The 22,062-nt window shown below is 39.3% G+C and overlaps 2 protein-coding genes across 2 annotated transcripts; one reads left to right on the forward strand and one right to left on the reverse strand.

Moving 5' to 3' along the window:
* Positions 1-971: 971 nt before the first annotated feature.
* On the reverse strand, positions 972-2,318 carry LOC113693491 (uncharacterized). The gene has a single exon (XM_027212023.2). It carries the CDS (start codon positions 2,316-2,318, stop codon positions 972-974), a length of 1,347 nt encoding a protein of 448 aa, XP_027067824.2.
* Positions 2,319-16,608: 14,290 nt separating this feature from the next.
* LOC113691449 (aquaporin SIP1-1) lies at positions 16,609-19,581 on the forward strand. Its single transcript, XM_027209582.2, has 3 exons — positions 16,609-17,154; positions 17,760-18,032; positions 19,221-19,581. Exons 1-3 carry the CDS (start codon positions 16,852-16,854, stop codon positions 19,365-19,367), a joined length of 723 nt encoding a protein of 240 aa, XP_027065383.1. The 5' UTR covers positions 16,609-16,851; the 3' UTR covers positions 19,368-19,581.
* Positions 19,582-22,062: the final 2,481 nt, after the last annotated feature.

Raw genomic sequence — 22,062 nt, forward strand, 5'->3', positions numbered from 1 at the left:
GTGCCAAGACCTCGGCACTGGTGAGCCATCTCGGTAGCTCAGTTTACAATATCCCTTAAGGTCAGATTCCACAACTCGGTAAGGGCATTCCCATTTCGAGCACAATTTCCCTTGCGGTTCAGCTCGGCTGATCGAGTTTTTTCTGAGAACCAAGTCTCCAGGCTGGAATCTACGGTGTCTGACGCGGGCATTGTAATAGTGTGCCAGTGTGTTCTTGTAGGAAGCTATCCGGGGTGAGGCGAGGTCCCTTCGTTTCTCGACGAGGTCGAGATCCAGATGTCTCTCTTCGTCGTTCACCTCGGCGGCATAGGCTGCCAGCCGAGGGTTGTGGGTAAGGATCTCAGCCTGGATGACAGCCTCGGCGCCGTAGGTCAGGGAGAAGGGGGTCTCTTGCGTTGCTGAACTCGGCGTGGTTCGATACGACCACAGGACACTGGAGAGTTCCTCCACCCAAGATGACCCAACTCAGTATAGTCGGGTCTTGAGACCATGCAGGAGAGTTCGGTTGAAGTTTTCTGCTTGACCGTTGGCCTGGAGGTGGCCCACCGAAGTGAAATGTTGTTTGATGCCAAGGTTTGTGCACCAAGTTTTAAAGGGGTTCTCGGCAAATTGCCTTCCATTATCCGAGATGATGACCTGAGGTATGCTGAAGCGGCACACGATGCATTTCTAAAAGAATTTTTGAATTGCCAGCCCGGTGATGGTCCTCAGAGGCTCGGCCTCAACCCACTTGGTGAAATAATCCACAGCGGTTACCAGAAAAGTATAACTCCCGACGGCTCTGGGGAAAGGACCTATGATGTCTGTCCCCCATTGCTCAAACGGTCAAGGTGAAGTGATGGGAACCATGAAGCTTGCGGGCTGGTGATGTTCGGGTGCGTGGACTTGGCAGGAAGGGCAGCCGAGAACGAGATCATGGGCGTCTTGCCGAACAGAGGGCCAGAAATATTCGAGAACCAAAGCCTTCTTGGCTAGTATTCTGTGGCCAACGTGAGCTCCACACAGGCCTTCGTGGATCTCGTGGAGGACATGGCGTCCTGCCTCGGGGTGACACACCTCAGCCACGGGCCGAGGTAGGAGCGCTTATACAGTTCTCCATCGCGGAGAGCATACCGAACAGCCTTGCGTTGTATCTTCCTCGCCTCGGCTCGGTCTTCGGGAAGGGTTCCCTGACCCAAGAAGAGGATGAACGGGGTCATCCAAGTATCTTCAGAGTACACAGGGTAGGCCACCTCCTCCATGTATCCCGATTCATTCAGGACTTCCACTAAAACTGTTTTGTTGAGGTCAGAGAATGATGTGGAAGCCAGCCGGGATAAGGCGTCGGTCCGCTTATTCTGGGACCGGGGTATCCTTTGGATTTCGAAGGACTCGAAGTACGCGGTAAGTTGATGAACTTTGGAGAGATACCGTTGCATGGTCTCTTTCTTGGTTTTGTATTCACCAAGAACCTGGCGTACTACTAGTTGGGAGTCATTGCGGACATGGATCTGTTGGGCTCCGAGTCTACGGGTTAGCTGGAATCCAGCGATCAGAGTCTCGTACTCGACTTCATTATTGGTGGCCGGGAAGCCAAAGCGGAGGGCGTACGAGCACACCTCTCCCTGAGGTCCTTCCAGGAGCAGTCCGGCTCTGCAGCCATCTCCATTAGAGGATCCATCGACATACAATGTCCATGGGGGTGGGGTGGACACCTCGGCACTGGCGGAGGTGGACTCTGGACCTTCCGTGAAGGTCAGCTCGGCGAGGAAGTCGGCTAAGGCTTGTGCTTTTATGGCAGTGCGGGGCTCATATGACAAGTCATACTCTCCCAATTCGACAGCCCATTTGGTGAGGCGACCAGAAGTCTCGGGACGCACCAATATCTGCCGGATGGGCTGGTCGGTCCTGACGGAGATGGGATGAGCCAGGAAGTAAGGCTTCAGCCGCCGGGTTGCGTGGACCAGTCCTAGTACGAGTTTCTCCACTTGGGTGTACCGAGTCTCTGGCCCGCGGAGAGCTCGGCTGACATAGTAGACTGGCACTTGAGTGCCCTCATCTCGGATAAGCACAGCGCTGACAGTCTCGTCGGCTGCGGAGAGGTAGAGGTAGAGCTTCTCCTCGGGCCGAGGTGAAGCGAGAGTGGGTAAGTGATGGAGGTATTGCTTCAACTTGTCGAAAGCAGACTGGCACTCTTCCGTCCAGGCAAATTGATCAGCCTTCTTGAGCACCTTAAAGAAGGGCAGAGCCTTCTCAGCTGATTGGGACAGGAAGCGGTTCAGCGCGGTCAGGCGTCCATTCAGCCTTTGGACTTGTCGGATGTTCCGAGGTAGGGACATGTCCTGAATGGCCTTAACCTTGTCGGGGTTGGCCTCTATTCCCCGGTGAAAAACCAGATACCCCAGGAATTTTTCCGAGGTGACGCCGAGACGCACTTCTTGGGATTGAGTTTCATCCTTGAGTCCCGTAGGACACCGAAGACCTCCCTTACGTCCGACAGAAAGGCTGAAGTGGTGAGGCTTTTGACGAGAATGTCGTCCACATAGGCCTCCATATTACGGTCGATCTGATTTTTGAAGAGTCGGTTGATCAGCCTTTGGTAGGTCGCTCCGGCGTTCTTTAGGCCGAACGGCATGGTAGTATAACAATAAACACCTTGGTCGGTGTAGAACGCCGTCTTCTCTTGATCCTCTTCACTCATTCCTATTTGATGGCACCCTTTGAAGGCATCCAGGAAGCAAAGGATCACGTGTCCCATTACCGAGTCGACAAGGACGTCTATTCTCGGCAGAGGGTAGCAATCTTTGGGGCAGACCTTGTTGAGATCAGTGAAGTCCACACACATTCTCCAACCACCGATATCCTTTTTGACCATGACTGGGTTGGACAGCCAGGTGGGATATTGGACCTCTTGGATCATCTTGGCCGGCAAGAGCTTGTCGACCTCATCCGATATGGCCTTGCTACGTTCGGGGCCGAAGTGCCTTCGTTTCTACCGCACAGGTCGCGCCTGTGGGTTAACGTTGAGCTAGTGAGCTCGGGTGGCACTCCGACCACTTCATCAGCGGACCACGCGAAGACGTTTCGGTGGTCCTTGATCAAGGAGATCATTTCTTCCTTTAGGGGCGAGGGGAGTCCGGCCCCTACTTGGACCACTTGATCAGGTCTCGCCTCATCCAAGACCACTTGTTCCACCTCATCTCCGAGCTCAAGTCTGCTGGGCTCTCCTGCCTTCTGAGGGTCGATGCAGTCTATGGAGAGAACAGCCGGCCTCTTCTCTTCTGACCTCGGCGAGGGCCGAGGTGCGACTGCTGCTTGGATGGTGGCGAGGTAGCATTCCCGGGCGGCGCTCACGTCGCTGCTCACCTCGGCCACCCCCTCTGGCGTTGGAAACTTGAAACTCAGATGGTAGGTAGAGTACACAACTCTCAAGGCATTGAGCGTGGGTCGGCCTATCAGCATGTTGTAAGGAGAGTCCGCTTTGACCACCGCAAAACTGACAGGCACGGTTCGGCAGTGGGGATGGCGCCCGATAGTCACCATCAAGGTCACCATACCCTCCGGGTGTACGACGTGTCCCCCGAAGCCGATGAGGGGAGTTCTGACCGGAGTGAGTTGCTCCCGGGTCAACTTCAAACTCTCGAAAGTTCGGTAGTACAGGACGTCTACCGAGCTTCCGGGGTCAACATAGACCTTTTTGACTATATAATTATTAGTAAGGACCTCGATCACTAGGGTCTCGTGATTATTGGAGGCGGCGGGTACAGGGTCACAGGGACCATAGGTTATATCCTCGGACAGCCTAGAATTTTGCTCGGCCACCTCCATACCGGCTTGGCGGTAGGTCCTTTTTCGGGAGTTCTGGCTGTCTCCTCCCGTGGGGCCACCCGAGATAGTGTTGATCACCCAGACAATATTTGGGTCATAGCCTGGTGATCCGTCGCGTGGAGGCCTCTGATCCCCCTTTCGGTCCTCGGGACCTCGGCATTGAAGTTTAGTGTCCCGCCTGTCTTCTCGGCGAGGATCTCGGCTCTCCCGGTGGGAGGCGCTTCGGTTAAAGCCCCCATCTTTACGGACGAATTGCTTCAAGTATCCTTGTCGGATCAGGTTTTCAATTTCTTGCTTCAAGTCGTTACAGTCGTCGGTCTCGTGCCCCACATCTCGGTGGTAGGCACAGTAGAGGTTGGAATTCCTCTTATCCCTTCTTCCTGGGATCTCAGGAGGAGTTCGACGTAGGTGATTCTGCCTCATCACAGCCAAAATATGGGATCGGCTGGAATTGAGGGGTGTCAGCTCGGTGTCCGAAGTGGACGACCTCCCCTTCACGATCCGATCGAAGATGCTTCGGCGGTCTCGGAACTGGCTGGATGAGCTACCGGGGCCTTGTTCAGCTCGGCCGGTGTCCTTTCTCCTCCGGGATTCTTGCCCGGTACGGGCTGCTTGGGCCTCCTGCTTCATGCGATTCACGTCCTCACTTTGGATTCCTTGGTCAACTCGTTCCCAAAGTTTCCGAAGTGTGCGGGGGTAGTCTCGATGTATTTCGGTGTTGAAGATTCCCGCAATCAGCCTGTTGGTGAAAGCGGCTATGGTAACTTGCTCATTTTGATCAGGTATCTGTATGTTCTCCTCATTGAACCTCTGCGCATATGAGCGCAGTGACTCGCCGGGAGTCTGTTGCAAATTCAGGAGGTAAGCTGAAGTCTTTGTAATGGGTCGGGACGACACAAAGCGGTGGACGAACCGGTCTATCAGCTCATCCAGGGAGGAAATACTCCTTGGTTCTAAACTCCAGAATCACTTCCGGGCAATCTCATGTAAGAAGATGGGAAAAACCCGACAGATCACGGCGTCAGGGAGGCAGTAGAGTCGGAATGCGGAGATGAAGGCGCGGAGGTGATCCTCGGGGTCACCTCGGGCGTCATAGGTGTGCAAGTTTGGAAGCTTAAAGTTCGGGGGCACCATCTCCCCATTGATGTCATCAGTGAAGGGCGGAGCCCTCATGTAGTCAGAAGCTAGGCCCCCGGGGCGCCGAGGTGGGTCCTCGACTCGTTTTCCTACTAGTCCCAGGGAAAACGCCCGGGAGATGGAGGCAATTTTGGAGGTTGCCTTGGAGGAGGCGCGCCTGGAGGTACTCCGAGATAAACGCCCCTCCTCGGAGTCCTCACCTGAAGGTATTTCAGGGGATTTCGTCGATCTCCTCTTGGAAGACTCGGCTTTTTCTTTCCCTTGCCTCTTGAGATATCTTCCTAGCTCCTAAAAAATGTTGGGGTTGTCCGTGACGAACTAGGCCATCTTGGCGATGGCGTCTTCGTTGTTGGGCTGGGTCCTTTGGGACCCTTGCTCTTCAGAAATGCAATCTTGCTGGGCTCCCGAGGTCTGCCCAGCCCCGTTTGAGGGAACTCTTCCGCTTCTAGAGCGCGTGGATCTCATTTTAGTAGTAATCTCTTTCCCACAGACGGCGCCAATTGAAGAGGTGATTTTTGGCGGGTAATTAGTCCAACCGAAATCAGCTCTCTTGTTAATTTGGTGAGGTGAACTCGATTATCTCACCTAGGGTGGAATGAAGTGAGGTTGCACGGTCGAAGTGGGAGGCGGGGCTTTTCCCCTGGAATCACTCCGACGATCAAGTTAGTATGAGAACGAGAATAATAAGTGTATGAGTGAGTGAACAGTATGCTTACTTGTTGGGAGTGTGTGTGGGGTATTTATAGGAGAGTAGAGGACAGGACGGAAGGCTCATGCTAGTGGGACCCACTGTCTGGCATTACGGCTCTGTCCCCTGTCAGGAGGCCTGACCCTGACACTGTAGCCTTCTGGGTATGATGACGGAGAGTATTGTGCAGGTGCCATTAAGTGCCTCCAGTGCTTTTCAGATAAAGCACTGGTCCCGGGTGATGTCAGGTGGCTTGAGATCATCAGCATGCAGCTGAGGTGGAGGTGCCGAGGTCACCTACACGGTAGATTAGGGATCCGGCCGAGCTCAGGGGTTATGCTCAAGACACGGATGAACTCTGATGAGGGACGAGGTGGGTTCACCTCGGACATGCGGGGTGGCCGAGGTGAGCATCCTCAATGGTCAAGTGAGGGTTGAGGTGTAAATTTTGGGTATTTTATTTTCCTCTTGCATATGATTTTACTCAAAACACTTGTTACAATCTATCTCTTTACATATGTGTTAGTTTTGAGCCAAAATAAAGAGGTTTAAGAAGAGAAAAACCTAGTTTTCCAAACTAATTGCTTGCTGAAAAATTTTCATAGGAAGCCCTGCGCAACTTTGGGAAATTGGCTATAACTTCGTATAAAAAAGTCAAAATTGAGTTCCGTTTATTGCGTTTGAAACTAGACTCATAGGTCTTTCAACGGTATAAATTTTAGGGTTTGGTTCAACTTCTATAAATACTAGCAAATCTACAAATTTTCTTGAAAACTATAACTGTTCTGCTTTTGCACATGAGATAGCAGTAAGTTTGAACTCAAATTTGACTAACCTATAAGTTGAATTTCATGAAAATGTCTTCTAAAACCTGTTAGTGCTTCGAGCATATTTTCTAATGGTGTAAGGTTTGTGATTTTTTGACATACGGAACTCAAGTTATGCTCTTTCAAAAATGTCACCAAAGTTACGGATTTTGTCAAATGAATTAAGTGGGACTTGAAAAACTTTGAAAATTTTTTTTTAGGTCTTAAACCTTAATTTGGTGTGATTTTGGATGCTTAAATTGCTTTCCTCTCTTTTAGAATACTTGTGTTGGATTTTATCTTAAAGTCTCGAGTTCAAAGTGAGAAGCATATGGAATTCCTTGGAATACTAGACGTGTATGTTTTGGCTACTTGAATGTACTAAGTTTAAATCTATTGTAATTGTGAATCTTGACTCATGGTTTGGTAGAGATTAAGGTTATCATCCAAAGAGTTGACGTTTAATCTACTGATATCGGTGAGTATTCTTTGCATATTGTATTTCAAATGACCAAAAGCTTTTCAATGATTGTTAAATGGATTTTCAATGGGCGAGTATGTACTTTATCGCACTCAACGTAAGTGAATGTGGATTTTCAATGATCAAATGATTGAATGTTACTTCTGCATGAATGTAAATCTTTGGCTGAATTAGATCCTTGCCCTTCGTTACCAGTTCACTCGAGTCAGAAGCGGATTTGATCTTGCGGCTGGTGACCCTGAGACAGTGTTTGGTATACTCGAGTATGACCACGAAATCTGGTGAAGTACCGGCCAGTGAATGAAATGCAATGAATGAAATGACTGGTTGAATGAAATGATCACCGTTGGAGTTTTATTTCAAATGTTTTCACATGTTAGAGGTATAAGGGAGAAATGGTCGGACACTGAATTACTGAATAACTAAATGAATGAATGGTTCCAAGTGAGCACGTATCTTTCCAATGATTGAATGTTCATTTCTTGAATGACTGTTTATTACTGTGTAAAATGTGCAAATTGTTAAATGTGATATTTCCATATTTTATCTACCTGATTGCTTGTTTGGGAATCTCACTAAATTTTTAACTCATTCCTTTAGTTTTATTTTTCTTACAGGAGTGGAGGCCAGAGCAAGTAAGCGTGAAATAGTGTGAATAATCTTCATGTACTAGTACTTTTGTAGATGAAATGTATTTGGGATCTTTGTTAATGAAATCTTATGTTTCACTTTTGGGTTATAAATTAAGTTGGAATTCTTGGATGAATGGAACTTTTTATATTAATCTAGAGGTGTGAAAGACTATTTCAAGAATGTTAGTGAATAAGTCCTGACGAGAATTGGGCAGGTGGTCTGTTGAAAGGTTCACTTTAAGGGGAGGTGGGCTTGTCACAATTTTGCACAGTATCAAATCTGAAAAAATAATTGATAATTGCAATATTATTTGACTGATAATTGTGATTATAATTGATGCTATATATTTTTTAAAAAAATCATATCAAATAAGAAATAATAGTGGTCACAATGGGATCACCTACAAGATAGTGAAAAAGACAGGGATAAAGTGGCAGTTGGGGGATTTTTTTTATTTAATTTATGGTATAATCCAATAACACAGTATGCAACGGAAGAATATTATGGTGAATATAAAATAGGAAAATACTACAATATAAAATTTGACTGCTGAAAAATTAGGAAACTTGGAGGTAATTTGGGAAGAAAAATATGCACATGAGTTGGCCAAAATTAAAAGTACAAAACAAAATTCATTTAGTGGGCAAAATGTGTATTTTTGAAGTATAGGGTGGTAAAGTGTCATCGCCCCATAGGTTCAGGGCGTCAAAGTGTTATTAACCCTATCGTTTATTCATTATGCATATGTTTCACATTAACTCCATCTACTTTTTTAATTGCATATTCTCTCAAGGAAAATGTTTTCAAAATTTTTTGACAAGCATTCAATTGATAGATAGTATGGGGACTACATGTATACTTTACTTTCTCTCTTCTCTTACTTCCCTTTAAACTATTTTTTCCTTCTCTCTAAAATACTTTCAATCAAAATCTCCTCCATCTCTCCCACAGGAGAAAAACCAAATCTAGTCTTAGGGAGTAAAATTTTATCTCTCTTGCATTTCTCTCGGAGAGGCTAAAATGTTATTAAAAAAAATGTCAATTCAAAGAAGATAAGTGAGATTTGGATAGAGTGTTATTTGAAATATTATTTGGAATAATTACTGTAACACTTTTTGTGATGTGATGTATGTGAGATAAAAAAATGGTTGGAAATATAAAAAGATATGTTAGAAAATGTATTTATGATGCAAGCGAAATATTATTTGAAGAAATATGCTATCCAAACACTCCTGCACTTTGCCCTTTTTATCAAGTTAAATCGACTTTGACCGTCAAAAAAATGGCCAAAGCTTCAGCTATGCCTTATTTCTAATTTTTTTCACTGCTCTTCTCATGATACAAGCTTTCGCCTCATCACCTATTTTGGTGCTGCAATTTTTTCTTTTTTCCCTTTTTCTTTTGGAAAGTGAAGAATTAAGTCCCAATATTCCACTTCTATTTTTTTTATAAAAAAAAAACCATGTCATAAAAGTCAATACATTCGATGACACCTTGTTATTATTTAAGGTATGCCTTCTCAATTTTTGAACATCAACAAGTGGAAGTGAGATGTAAATGTAATAAAATATCTCCCATATGTATGCCAAGGACATATCAAAATTTAGAGAATTGTAGGGTATTCATTTTTTATAATTTTTTCATAAGTCCTTTTAGTGTTGACAAAATGATGTTATTTTATATTTGTCAATAGATTCCAAAAATATGTGATCTTTTCAAATGGTTGCATCCATTCTTAACTCTGTGTGTGTCATACATACATACATATATATGCACACACACCTACATATATATGTATATATATATATACTAGGAAGGGACAGCCCGCACGACGCGCGGGAATTTGGTGCTTGTGATTCAAGATAATTAAAAATTATTGTTTAATATTTTGTAGTATAGGAACTGAAGTATGATGATTTTATCGTGTGATTTTAAAAGAAAAATAATAAGTTACATAGTGAATCAATAAAAATAATGTGCAATAAAACATCCTTATCGTTATACTATATAAGAATCTGTTGTGATCAAATGTTATGTTTGAATTTCAACTGCAAAGATAAAGGTAGTTTGAAAATGTAAAAATGTTTGAAGTGCAATTGAAAAGTATCCAAATGTCTCTTCTAAAACTTATCCAATATGATAAAATATTTTAAAGTATCAATTGGACCCTTCATCTCTCGAATCTATATATATTCGTGAAAGATCCTCAAGCAATGCTTCTGATTTCTCCCTCGACTTAAGCTCAACCTGAATTATCAAGTCAAGTTTATCCATCAATTACTTTGCGTCCAATCTAATCTAAAATAATTTTATTTTTTACTAACTATTTATATAATTTGGTGGGTATAATACGACTTAATCACATGTTTCTTACAGAGATAATAATATCCAAAAATGATAGATAGACAAGAAACTTAAATGGTATTTTTCAAAATTTTGTAGAAACTATTCAGATTTGGTATTTTTTGCTAGGGGTATTTCTTTATAATCTCATAAATAAGTTCAAATCTGCATAATTGTTAAAGATCTGAATTGAAACTATCTTGATTATAAACAATTGGTGCAAAAATATTCTCTAAAATTGAAATTGTAGAAAATGGTAAGTAAAATCAGAAGAAATTCCTCATATGAATTCGAATTGCAAACTATGGATAGAAATTGCTTAATGATATTTTTCAATGTTTACTTGTATAAGTATTCAATATAACATCTCTACTTAATTGACTCGTTTGAACTATGGATAATAATTGCTTCAATCAAATCAAAAAACATTATTTATCATTGTACAACTTACAATTATAAGTAAATGAATTAATACAATGCAATCCAAATGGTGCTGTAGTTAAAGCATTTAAACTTATCAAGTTCCATTACAAATTCTTTTACATGGTATAAAAAAACAAATTTTTTGTATTTGAAACTATATAAACAGTATAATACAAGAACGAGATTATAAGTTATAACATAGAAAGCAAACAGAGTGCAAATGACATCTTAGCACTATGTAGCATGATTAATTTTCTTTTTTAGTTTCAATGAAGTATAAAATTCTAAGTTAATAAATTTTACAATCATAAAATTCTCAATTAAAATAAACACAAGTTGAATTTCAAATCATATTACATGAAAAAATAACTACTTGAACCATAACTACTGGAATGTAGTCAACAGATCCCTGAAGTCAAGAATAATATGAGAAAGTTCATGAAAAATAAGGTTATTTGACTTAAAAAAAGAGATAATACCTTGGTTGAGGAAGAAAAGATGATAAAATTGCTTTTCTGATTATTTTAGAAAGCGACAACATTATCTCAAATTGTACTTTGACCAGAGACAGAATCTCTGGGATCTACTAAGAAAAACAATACAATTAATTAGTTTTTTGAATTAGAAGTATCAAAAGGCAAACTATATAGAGTTTTTGAATAAATCAATCATCAGAAAAAAAACTACAATCGAAAAAGACAAACTCAAAGAACTCACCTCAATTTAAAGGAAACCGAAAAAGAAGAAAGAGTATCGGCTAAACATGGGGATATAAATATGATAATGATTGTTCAGATAATAATTAAGTTAATTAATTATAATTAAAATCCAATTATGTAAACATCCAATTAATTCCTTAACGGATGATAAAGATTTCAGAAAATTGGAAGGCTTGGTTGTTAGTATAATAAATGATTAAAAGGACATTTATGTAATTCTATCAAAATACAAACTTTATTCAGTTGTACTTGATACTCAATTTGACACTAAATATTGTAACATACCAAACCTGCCCCTAACCTTAAATGTCTGAAAGGTTATATAAGTAATTATAGTGAAATTAAAGTTATAATGACTTGTACTCAATGTTTCAATTACTTTTCAAATATTTTCACATTCCCAAAATAGCCTCACCCCTGCGGTTGAAATTTAATCCTAAACTCGTTCTTATATAGTATAAGGATACATGTGGATCTCTTGTTCGGTTATTATTTTTACTAATTGTCAATTAAGGGCATTGATTTTTTTTAAGCAAATCATTAGAGTGATCATTAGTTAAGGAGGAAAGTAGAACAAAATTAACATTTAAGAGCAAAAGTGCAAATCACCAAACTTTTAATTGCTTAGTGCATTTAATCCTACATATAATAATGAAGAATTCCAAATTTAAAATTTGATACTATAAATCTAGATCCTTTGAGTAATACAAAACAATAAAAAAAAAAAAAGAAAGACAAGTTTAACCATCTCGCCAAGAAGATTAAAATTGTCAAGATCTATTTTTTTTTTTAAGTAAAAAATTTTAAATCCAAAATCTCTTAATTATAATCCTTCCCACTTGCCGCTTAATTCAACCCTTCCTCATCAGAGGCCTACCTAACTGTTGACAAGAGTAGTGGACTAAAGAAAAGATGTGAGGATTTAACGTGCCTTGTTATGGCAATTATGTTCCAGGAGAAGAAATCCACATTTTCTTACCCTTCTCTTCGTCTTTTCGTCTAAATGCCATTTTCTTCCCCATTAAGTCTACGAAATGAAAGATTTTTCTCGATGAAAACGAGGATAGCATTTTCTTCTTCACTAAGATTTAAGTCCAATAGTCCTTGGCCTTCATATAATCATATGGGAAAAGAATGGCTGAGAGTCATAAGTGAAGACGTAGACAAGACTCGAGAGCGAGCACCTATGACGTGGGCGATTCCATCCGCGTCATTGTCAACAATCCACCACCTGGCGGTGAGGGCACAGCAAGTAAGCCTGATCATTCATTTGCTCTTTGCCCTTCCCGGTCAAACCTCAAGATTCCTCCACGTAATTCAATTGCTTGAAGTCGAAGTTGAAGTTGATTGTTTCTCGCTTCAATTCTACAAGACAAAAACAAATAAAAAAATGAAAATAACAAAAACACTTGAAATACGTGTCCTGATGAGGTGGTATATCATACTAAATGGTTTTCACACCTAATACGGCATAATTATAGAAAACAGAACTACATTTCCATTAGTTGTTCTATGGTTAAATGGCGTTTCAAGATTATTGATGCTAGTGTTTTTGAGTAATCCAGATCTTGCCACGATTTCTGGTACAAGAGCCCAAACAAATTTGTTCACGGAATTGTAAATTCTAGAAGGGTTGGATTAATCCTGGTCGCTCATTTACACTACTTGAAATACGGTCCAGCTTTATATTGACTCGGTCCGAATGAACAAGCCAAGACAAGGTTTTTGTTGTTTTTTTATTGTTCTAATTAGGGATGACAATAAAAGTGGATGGTCTCATACGATTCAATAGAGTGGGAGAAGTGTAAGATTGGGGTGATTTTTCTCCACCCACTTTAAACAAGGCAGGGCTAGGGGAGGATATTCTCACGCCGTCCCGCCTTAATTTAATATTTTATATATATATATAATATAATTATAACATGTAATATCAAATGAATAATATGAAATTTTCTTGTGATAATATATTACAATTTTTTGTTTTTTCCATGTTAGTTTACTTTTTCTTTTCTTTTTTGGTTATGGCATGTTGCTTATTAAAAAATAATTATAATTGATTTAGGATTCAGTTTATATCAAACAAAGAGAAATGGATTCACAAGGTTAAAATAATTTTTAAACTTTATCTCGAGTTAACTTTTTTTGTTGAAACTTCAAAAGAATGAGTAATAAATCTAGTATTAGTGTTACACATATATAAAAATAAAGCCACATTAAAAAAAATAGTAATAAGGCGAGGTGAGGGCACCATGAGGGATAGCTAGTAGAGCAGAGCGGGGATGGTTTAGTGAGATATGGGGTGGAGGATAGGAGGAGCATTTAACTGATGGGGAATCGATTCTGTTGGACAAATTTTTTGGAATATTGGTAAAAAAAAGTTGAAAAAATAGTTGGGTAGAGGGGGTTTTCTTGTTATATGACTACCGTGGGCCTTTTTTTTTAATATGAAATAGACACGTCGAGCTGATTATTTATTTTGAGGTCCCTGCCACACAGTAGGGACTATTTTACAAATAAGGTTCGCCGTGTCTCGTGGAAATGACGGACCAACTTTTATTTACATTTAAAAATAAAAAACAGAAAAAAGGCAAACTTTAAAGCTAGCCGTTGATCAATGGCTAGTGACCTTACACAATGGACCAGAGCGTACCGGCGGCATGTGAAAAGCACCTAACTAGCTAAATATTGTACTGGGTATTCAAGGGATATTCTACAATATGGTATAGTGTTTTAGACCATATTTGTGGTAAAGTTGTGACAGACCAATAAATCAAGGGCATAAGAAAGCACAGAAATCAAGGCAGGCTAATGGACTCACATGAGCCGGTTACGCAACTCAAACAGTACAGGTTATTGGGAAACATGGGCCAAAAAAATTGTAATGGAAGAAGTGGAAGTTGTACCTTGACTAAAAAGATTTTCATCACTGCGAAATGTTAATGAAACTTCTAATATGTTATTAGACTTATGTATAACTTGTAGACTCTAATCAAATACACATAATGGAGCATCCCAATTTAAGTGAACAAAGTCAATTTCATTGAAAAAATTAATATGGATCTATCCCAAAAACACGTTTTGGGTAGGTAATCATATTCAATAGTTAAAAACGATCACCTACTAATTAACAACTTTATATAAAAACAGGATAATCACAATTGTCACAACAATAGGAGTATATTCGACAATTTTGTTTTACCCTTTAAAGTTTCATGATGCCCCTTACGTGACAAGAATTGCAATAAATTGGAATAATTGAATCTAATTCAAAAATTAACAATTACCAACGAAGTATCGTTATTAATCAGAGAGAGAACTTTGTGGAGTTTAGCATTAAATGGGAACAATTTAATGTAATTTAAAACATATCAATGGTTATTAGTGGCGAACAATCACCCTTATCACCTAAATTTCTCGCTTAACTAAATCTGCCTACTGATTAACGACTTTATATAAAACAGGATAATCACGATTGTCATAGCAATAGGAGCGTATTCGACAATTTTGTTTTACCCTTTAAAGTTTCACGATGCCCTTTATGTGACAGGAATTGCAATAAATTGAAATAATTTAATATAATTCAAAAATTAACGATTACCAATGAAATATCGTTATTAATTAGAGAGAGAGCTTTGTGGAGTTTAGCATTCAATTGGACCAATTTAAGGCAATTTAAAACATATCAATGGTTATTAGTGGCGAACAATCACCCCTATCACCTAAATTACTCGCTTAACTAAATTTACCTACTAATTAACGATTTTATGTAATATAGGATAATTACGATTGTCATAGCAATAGGATCGTATTCGACAATTTTGTTTTACCCTTTAAAGTTTCACGATGCCCCATATGTGACAAGAATTGCAACAAATTGGAATAATTGAATCTAATTCAAAAATTAACGATTACTAATGAAAATCATTAGTAATCAAAGAGAGAACTTGAATTAGTTTTGCATTAAATTGGATCAATTGAATGTAATTTAACACATATAAACGATTGTCAGTGGCTAATGATCACCCCTAACAACAATTACTTGCTTAACTCAATCTACCTACCTCCAAGTACCTTATATGAAACAAAGTAATCACGATTGTCATAGCTTTATTTAATTGAGGTAAATTATCAAACAACCATTTGGAAGCACCAATTTTTCCACAAGTAATGATTATCAAACTTAAAGTCACTTCTTTGTTTATTTGGCATGAAAATATTGTAATTCCTAATTAAATGATTATGTGGGAGGGTAAAGGACAAATCCAGATTCAGTGGGATTGTAAATGGTCATACATGGCCCACGTCATAAGTTGGCTTCTTACTGATAATACATTAATACAGTATGGCGTCCTCTTGACAAATCAAACATAACCCATATGCTTGAACATATCAATGGGCTGTATGAATGGGCTGCATATCAATGGGCTGCATGAACGATGCTTGACCATATGCTCATTGTTTCACTCATGCTTCCTGGACTCCAAAACAACTTCGGTCTTCGTGCACGAGCTATTCAGTATTTAGTCACTCCGGCAAACTATGTGCATTGTCTGTCCCCTTCCACGTCTCTCTCCGCCTAATCTACTCTACGTCATTGCCAAAAATTGTTTCTTCTCCATGTTTCTTCCCAATTTGTCTTCCTGATTTTTCCTTTGATACTCTCTGCCTCTGCTTCTGCTTATGCTTATGCCGCTGACAGAGTAAAAGGGTGAGGTGTGGACAACTTCTTATCCCTTCTTGGCCATCCCGTCTTTTGGAACTAAATTTCCAACTAGGTAGTCACGTGACATGCTGGTCCTTATTTCAAGCATTCGGTTGCCGGTTATTTTGTATATTTTTTCTTAGCTTCTTTCCTCCCTATCTTTGTACGGAATAGATGTGACCAAACCATATACACCGTACTGGTTTGTGTCAGTCTAACACCATTTCTGTGGTATAAACCGCTAATACCACACTAAAGAAGATCCCGGGTATTCAATATAATCTTTTATGTGTGGTTCTTTCCCATTTCATTGTCTAACATATATAACCAATCTACATCTTAGTCCCCTAAACAACTTCATTATTATAGTTCGTTTTCTTCTTTTTATTTTCTTTTGATTAATAAATTAGAAAACACTTCTGGTTCTCTTTTTTTTAATAATTTTGTACGACATTTTATTTACTTCATGTTTTGCCTCAAAAGTAGATGACAATCCAAGCAAACCTAGGGGTCTGTTTGGATTGTAAGTTATTTGGGATTATTTGAGATATTTTTACTGTAGCACTTTTTGTGATGTGATGTATGTGAGATAAAAAGATATTGAAAAGATAAAAAAGTGTATTGAAAATTGTAAATATGATGTAAGCAAATAAAATTGGGAAAATATGAAGCAATCCAAACAAACCCTAGTATTCCCAACTCTCTAAGGCTGGTACACCCTCTTCTTGATATTTTGGCCTTGCATAAAATAAAACAAATAATCATCATAATACAAATTGACTTTCCACAATTGCACCTGGCGGCGTAGAATTTCCTTTTCAGAGCAAAACACGGGCAAAGTAAAAGTAGTAAACCAGTGAGAATTAGGTAGACAAGGCAAGTACCACAGGCGCGCACAATGTGGACGCCTTCTATCAAACAGTCAACCGAATTTCCAGATCCCTTATTCCCGTGTTTATGTTAATCATATCATTATCATCATCATAGCAATTATCACCATTCATCCTCACCTAATCTCTTTCTTCCGTTTCCTCCTCTCAATCGAACGCTGAAAAAAACCAGAGAGGAATCAAGAGGAGGAAGCCATCACCAAGAAGTTGAATCTTCCAGTTATGGGTGTGATAAAGGCAGCAATTGCTGATGGGCTGTTGACTTTCATGTGGGTTTTTTGTGCTTCATCTTTGGGAGTACTAACTTCCTTGATTGCTGCTGCTCTTGGGGTGGCTAAGACCCAGTGGTTAACTTCTCTGTTCATCACCACGGTGCTTGTTTTTGTTTTCTTGTTCGTTTTTTCAATCATTGGTGATGCCCTCGGTGGAGCCACCTTCAACCCCACCGCCACCGCCGCCTTTCATGCCGTCGGTCTTGGTGGCTCCAACTCTCTTTTCTCCGCCGCCCTCCGTTTCCCTGCCCAGGTTCATTTATTTATTCGTGTATTTGTTTTCTTTGCTTAATTTGAAGAATTTGAATTACTTGGTGCTTTGTTCTGTTAGAATTGAATCCCATGTTAGTCCGGCAATTCCGAAAAAACGAATCACGATGGAAATTGGATTTTGATTAAACAGTTGTTAGCATGACTTGGGTTTTGTTTTTCATTTATTGCTTTTTTGGAAGAGAGTTTGTGGAACATATATAGCATATATATATATATATATATATATATATATATATATATATATATATATATATATATATATTTCTAGCTCAGAAAGTGAAAGCTCGTTTTGATTGCTTTTTTGGGGAAACTGGATAGGCATAGTTGTTGGGTGAGAGCTTTGGGGATATTTTCTGGAAAAGTTGTTCCCAAAGCAGGAAGTTAAAGGTATGTTCTTTTCACCCAAAAGTAAAAATTTTCAAAGGGGGGGAAAAAAAAGAAAAGGTGCAAAGCAAATGGACCACTGGTAAAGGCAAAAAGAACAAAATTGGCGAATCAGAATAATGATGATATTAAACAAGAGTACGAGGGAATTTTTTAAGATGATTCAAACTGATTTTGGAAACTGACTTCTTAATTTGACAGGCAGCTGGTGCAGTGGGTGGTGCTCTTGCTATTAAGGAGTTTATGCCGGTGCAGTATAAACACATGCTGGGAGGACCTTCTTTGAAGGTTGACTTGCATACCGGTGCTATTGCTGAAGGTGTTTTGACGTTTACAATCACCTTTCTTGTACTCTTAATCGTCCTGAGGGGACCTAGTAGCCCACTTTTAAAAAATTGGTTGCTCTCCATGTCAACTGTTGCATTAGTGGTTGCAGGTTCTAGCTACACTGGCCCCTCCATGAATCCTGCCAATGTAAGTCTTGTTACTTGATTATTCCTATCGTTTAGTCTAAATTCGACATCTAGCAGATTTGGAATTGATTTTTTCATCTGAACAAGGAACTTTTAGAGGAACCATGTCAAATACTTTAAATAGTGGTGCCACAACATAATGCTTTTGTTCTCCAACTTGATCTCTGGATTACTAGTGTGCTGATTTTCACAACTAGCTAGACTATAATATAGCCAGAGTGCCTCAAACTAATGGAACTGTAGAAGATAGCGAGAAACTATCAATGACCAAATATGTTCTTTTAGGATAAAAAATTCTGGTCTAGTTCTTTATCTTTAGATGCCAATGCTCTTCAGACTCCTCTAACCATGAAAATGCAGCTGCATCTGAAAACTATGAATTTTAGATTTCTGTAATTGTGTTTATGTAACTTGTGACAGAAGCCCTGCTGCAATTTGGGTGTTGTGTTTCCTGGTTATTAAATGAAATGTAAAGTATCATACTGTAAAAATTGTGGAGTTTGAGTTTTAAACCAGGATATTCAGGGCTTGGAAATACTGAGAGAATTGAAACTGGCTTATGATTACATCTTGCTACCTTCAGTATAATTTAATCATAAACTTTTATCCCTTTTGAAAAAACTCTTTGCTGCATACTCCATTTTTTTTTCTCTTCCTTACTTTGCATGCACCTGATTGATTGCTTCTAGATGTTTATAAGCATCTACTGAAAGAGAGACAACTGTTCCTATTCTTTTAATGGGCAAGTTCATATAGAAGTCGACACTCCAATTCCTTTTTCTAAAAGCCTGTTTAATCCCCATGACATGAAGCGTCTGTGGCCTATAAACTGCATCATAACTTCCACATTCAATGGTGGGGTTACTATGAACAACTTTTGGTAAGGCTCATTAAGGTGGAGGAACTTATAGACTATTCTTCATCCAATGGTTATAAAAGAGATTGAGAAGTTGTTGGATGAAAAGCCATTTAAGAGAGCTTCTGTATCTTGAACTGCAATTTGGCACTCTTTGAAGTTTAATACTAGAGTGAAGTTGCCAAAGCTTGGGGACTTTCAGCATAGTTCTTAATTCCTTTTATCTTGTTTTGTTTTATACATTTTGACAAGGTCACATTTTTAAATACTTTCAAAATCGTCCTGCAAATTGTACACTCCATGACTGGCACAACATTCGTTATAATTTTGCAGGCATTTGGGTGGGCGTATATAAATAACAGGCACAACACCTGGGAGCAGTTCTATGTCTATTGGATTTGCCCCTTTGCTGGGGCAATATTGGCTGCTTGGGTTTTCAAAGCTCTTTTTCCACCTCCCACAAAGGAAAAGAAAACTTAAAATAGGAATTTAGGTGATTCATTGTCTAAAAAATTAGCTTTGTCAACTGTGCAAAGTTTTATCCTGTTTTAGTAGTTGCAAACTTCAGAGTTCATATGCCTAATCCATTTTCTACCGTTGAATATGTTCAGTTTACTGGACTGTCATATAGGATTTTGGATTCTTGACATGATCATAATCAATGTAACTACTCATTGATACTTTGCTAGCTTAACTTCTATTTGCTTCTTCAGATGATGTGATTGTGTTAATCGGAGTGTGTCAAATGTTAATTTGCTTTTGGCTTACCATGGGTTTATCTTCAATTCTAGACATTTCGTTGTTTCGTTAGTGTCAATTTGCATTATATCCAATCAACCCTAGACGAGGTTTGGTGCTGTCACGTTTTTACTTGAATTTGGGTTGAATATGATAGAAAGGAATTTGTAGTATGCCAGTTAAAGGAATGGCATGTACATCGTACGATATATAATGCTCGGGAGCTCTTGTGGTATTACAATATGTGTCATTTAATTTTATTCCTAATATACCCTTGATTAGTCAAAACATCCACTAAATCAGTCACTTATTGACAACTAGAAAACTAATCTGTTACCCACTAAATCAGTCACTCTTAAATATATGAACAAGATATTTACTTTAGATTTATCATATATGAATGGAATGTAGAAGTCTCTCCCACTCTTTTTTTTTCATTGTTTATCATGACAAAGGGATGCCAATCCCAAATAATATAATGGAGGATATAAATCTAACAAGTAAATCTTATATATACTGATAGTGTATACACTATTATAGTTAGATGTACTATATATCTATAAAATTTGGATTTTAAATTCATATTCAAATTATGTGTCATGTATTCAACGGTGAAAGTGTATATACTGTTAATGTATAAAAGATTAATTTTAAATCTAACATCTAAAAACAAACAAGATTGGATAAATTAAAGAAAAAGAGAAAATATTCGTACTACAAGGATCAAATTTTACAAAGTGAAGAGAAGCCTAGACGATCAATTCTAAACTACTCTAAACATGCATGGAAGAGTAGCAAAATACTTGCATACAACTCTAGAACCCTTAGAGCATCCAATTTTGGATAAAAAATCAATAGGCATATTAGTTTTATTGAAAAAATGTGACACGCAATCAAGGTCTAGACATAACTTTTGTAATTCTTTGATTTCAAAATGAATGGATTATGACTAGCAGTAGTTGGACTTGTGATTCTCAGTATTACGAATAGAATTTAAATTCAATTGGTGACATTACGGTGGGACAAATCCCTCGTTTAAAAACGAAACTAATAGAAATCCTCAGGAATTAGGCATACCCCGCCTGACCTTTTTCATTCCCAAAAATAAAAAATTTGAATAGACCAATAATACATATAAAATCCCCTTAAGAATACGAATGAGAGCCAAAGAGTCGGACTCTATAGCTGTAATGAAGTAAGAAGCTAAGAAGTGTAGAAGGAGAGAAGGCGTGAAGTAAAACTAAAGGGAGGCGTGGCCAGGCAGGAGGTTGTAAAGAGAAGACGTGAACTGAAGAAGTCAATCATCAAGCAGTGCACGAGAAAGACCAAGGCGTGAAAGCAGGAAAGGAGAAGGCGCGAGGAGAGCAAAAGACGCGAGCAGGGAAGCCCGCCTTTTCTGGGTTCATGCTATTCTTGCTGATGGTTCGGACCAGTCGATCCAGAAGATTCTCTCTCACGTGACAACCGCTTCATTAGCAAGTGGGAGGAGTTAGTTAGAGTAGCTTTCTATAAATGATATGATCATGTAATTGTTTAGGGATCATCCAGTTAAAATCTTTGTTATTGTAATCAGAAAGGAGAATATCCCTTCTGTTAACTTTTTCCCCAAGTTCTTCCTGCCTTCTTCTTTCCCCTTCTTCCTTTTCCCGCCAATTCCTTTTCTGTAACCAATTTGAAGCTTATCAATAAAAATGAAGGTGTTTATTGAATTCGATTCAGCTTGAGTGTAGATTATTCTTTTCTGTCAATCCATTACTTCCATTCCTGCAATATTTCTGGTTCTGTACCACAACAGTGGTATCAGAGCTCGATTTTGAGTCATAGGGATGACAAAACACCAAGATGAAACGTTGAGAAGAGACGGGTGGAGCTAGGGAGTGTGGTCAGGACTTTTACCAACAAAAATGAGGGAATGGAACAAGCCATCAGGACAATGGAGACAGGATGATACAGAAAAATTACTGAAAGGATTGGATCAAAAATATGAGGGAATGATGAACATGATGGCTCAATTGATGGCCAAGGTCAGTGACCGTGGGAAGGAGCTAGAAGGAAGTAGCAGCTCAAAAGGAGAATGTGACGCCCCCACTTCTCCCAAGGGCGAACCCGAGAGTATCGGTGGGACGCCTGCCTAACTCGTGCCAGGACTCGATACTCTAAAACTAGAAAATAGATTCACGCCAAAAGAAAGTTCTGTTTAAATGATTACATCTTCAAAAGTTGCATAAACTAGTGCATCAAGTCATACATACCATGAGTACCAGAAAGTAAACGCTAGAAAAGCTGATAACTACAGCCACCACGACAACTATATACATCTTACTCGTCAACTTATAACAAGTACAAGTTCAACTCATCTATAATCAAAACACTAAACACCTTTTCGAGCGATCCCCCGCGTAGGCCCCCTGCTAAGGAAAACAAATAAAATGGGGTA

The sequence above is a fragment of the Coffea arabica genome, chromosome 6c (genome assembly GCF_036785885.1).
Source record: "Coffea arabica cultivar ET-39 chromosome 6c, Coffea Arabica ET-39 HiFi, whole genome shotgun sequence".
Classification (NCBI taxonomy): domain Eukaryota; kingdom Viridiplantae; phylum Streptophyta; class Magnoliopsida; order Gentianales; family Rubiaceae; genus Coffea; species Coffea arabica.

Excerpts from the sequence above, each read along its gene's own strand:
- LOC113693491 (XM_027212023.2), bottom strand. The coding sequence starts at position 2,318 with ATGTCCCTACCTCGGAACATCCGACAAGTCCAAAGGCTGAATGGACGC.
- LOC113691449 (XM_027209582.2), top strand. The coding sequence starts at position 16,852 with ATGGGTGTGATAAAGGCAGCAATTGCTGATGGGCTGTTGACTTTCATG. Across the intron at positions 17,155-17,759 it reads CCCTCCGTTTCCCTGCCCAG|GCAGCTGGTGCAGTGGGTGG; the intron begins GTTCATTTATTT and ends TTAATTTGACAG. Across the intron at positions 18,033-19,220 it reads CCTCCATGAATCCTGCCAAT|GCATTTGGGTGGGCGTATAT; the intron begins GTAAGTCTTGTT and ends ATAATTTTGCAG.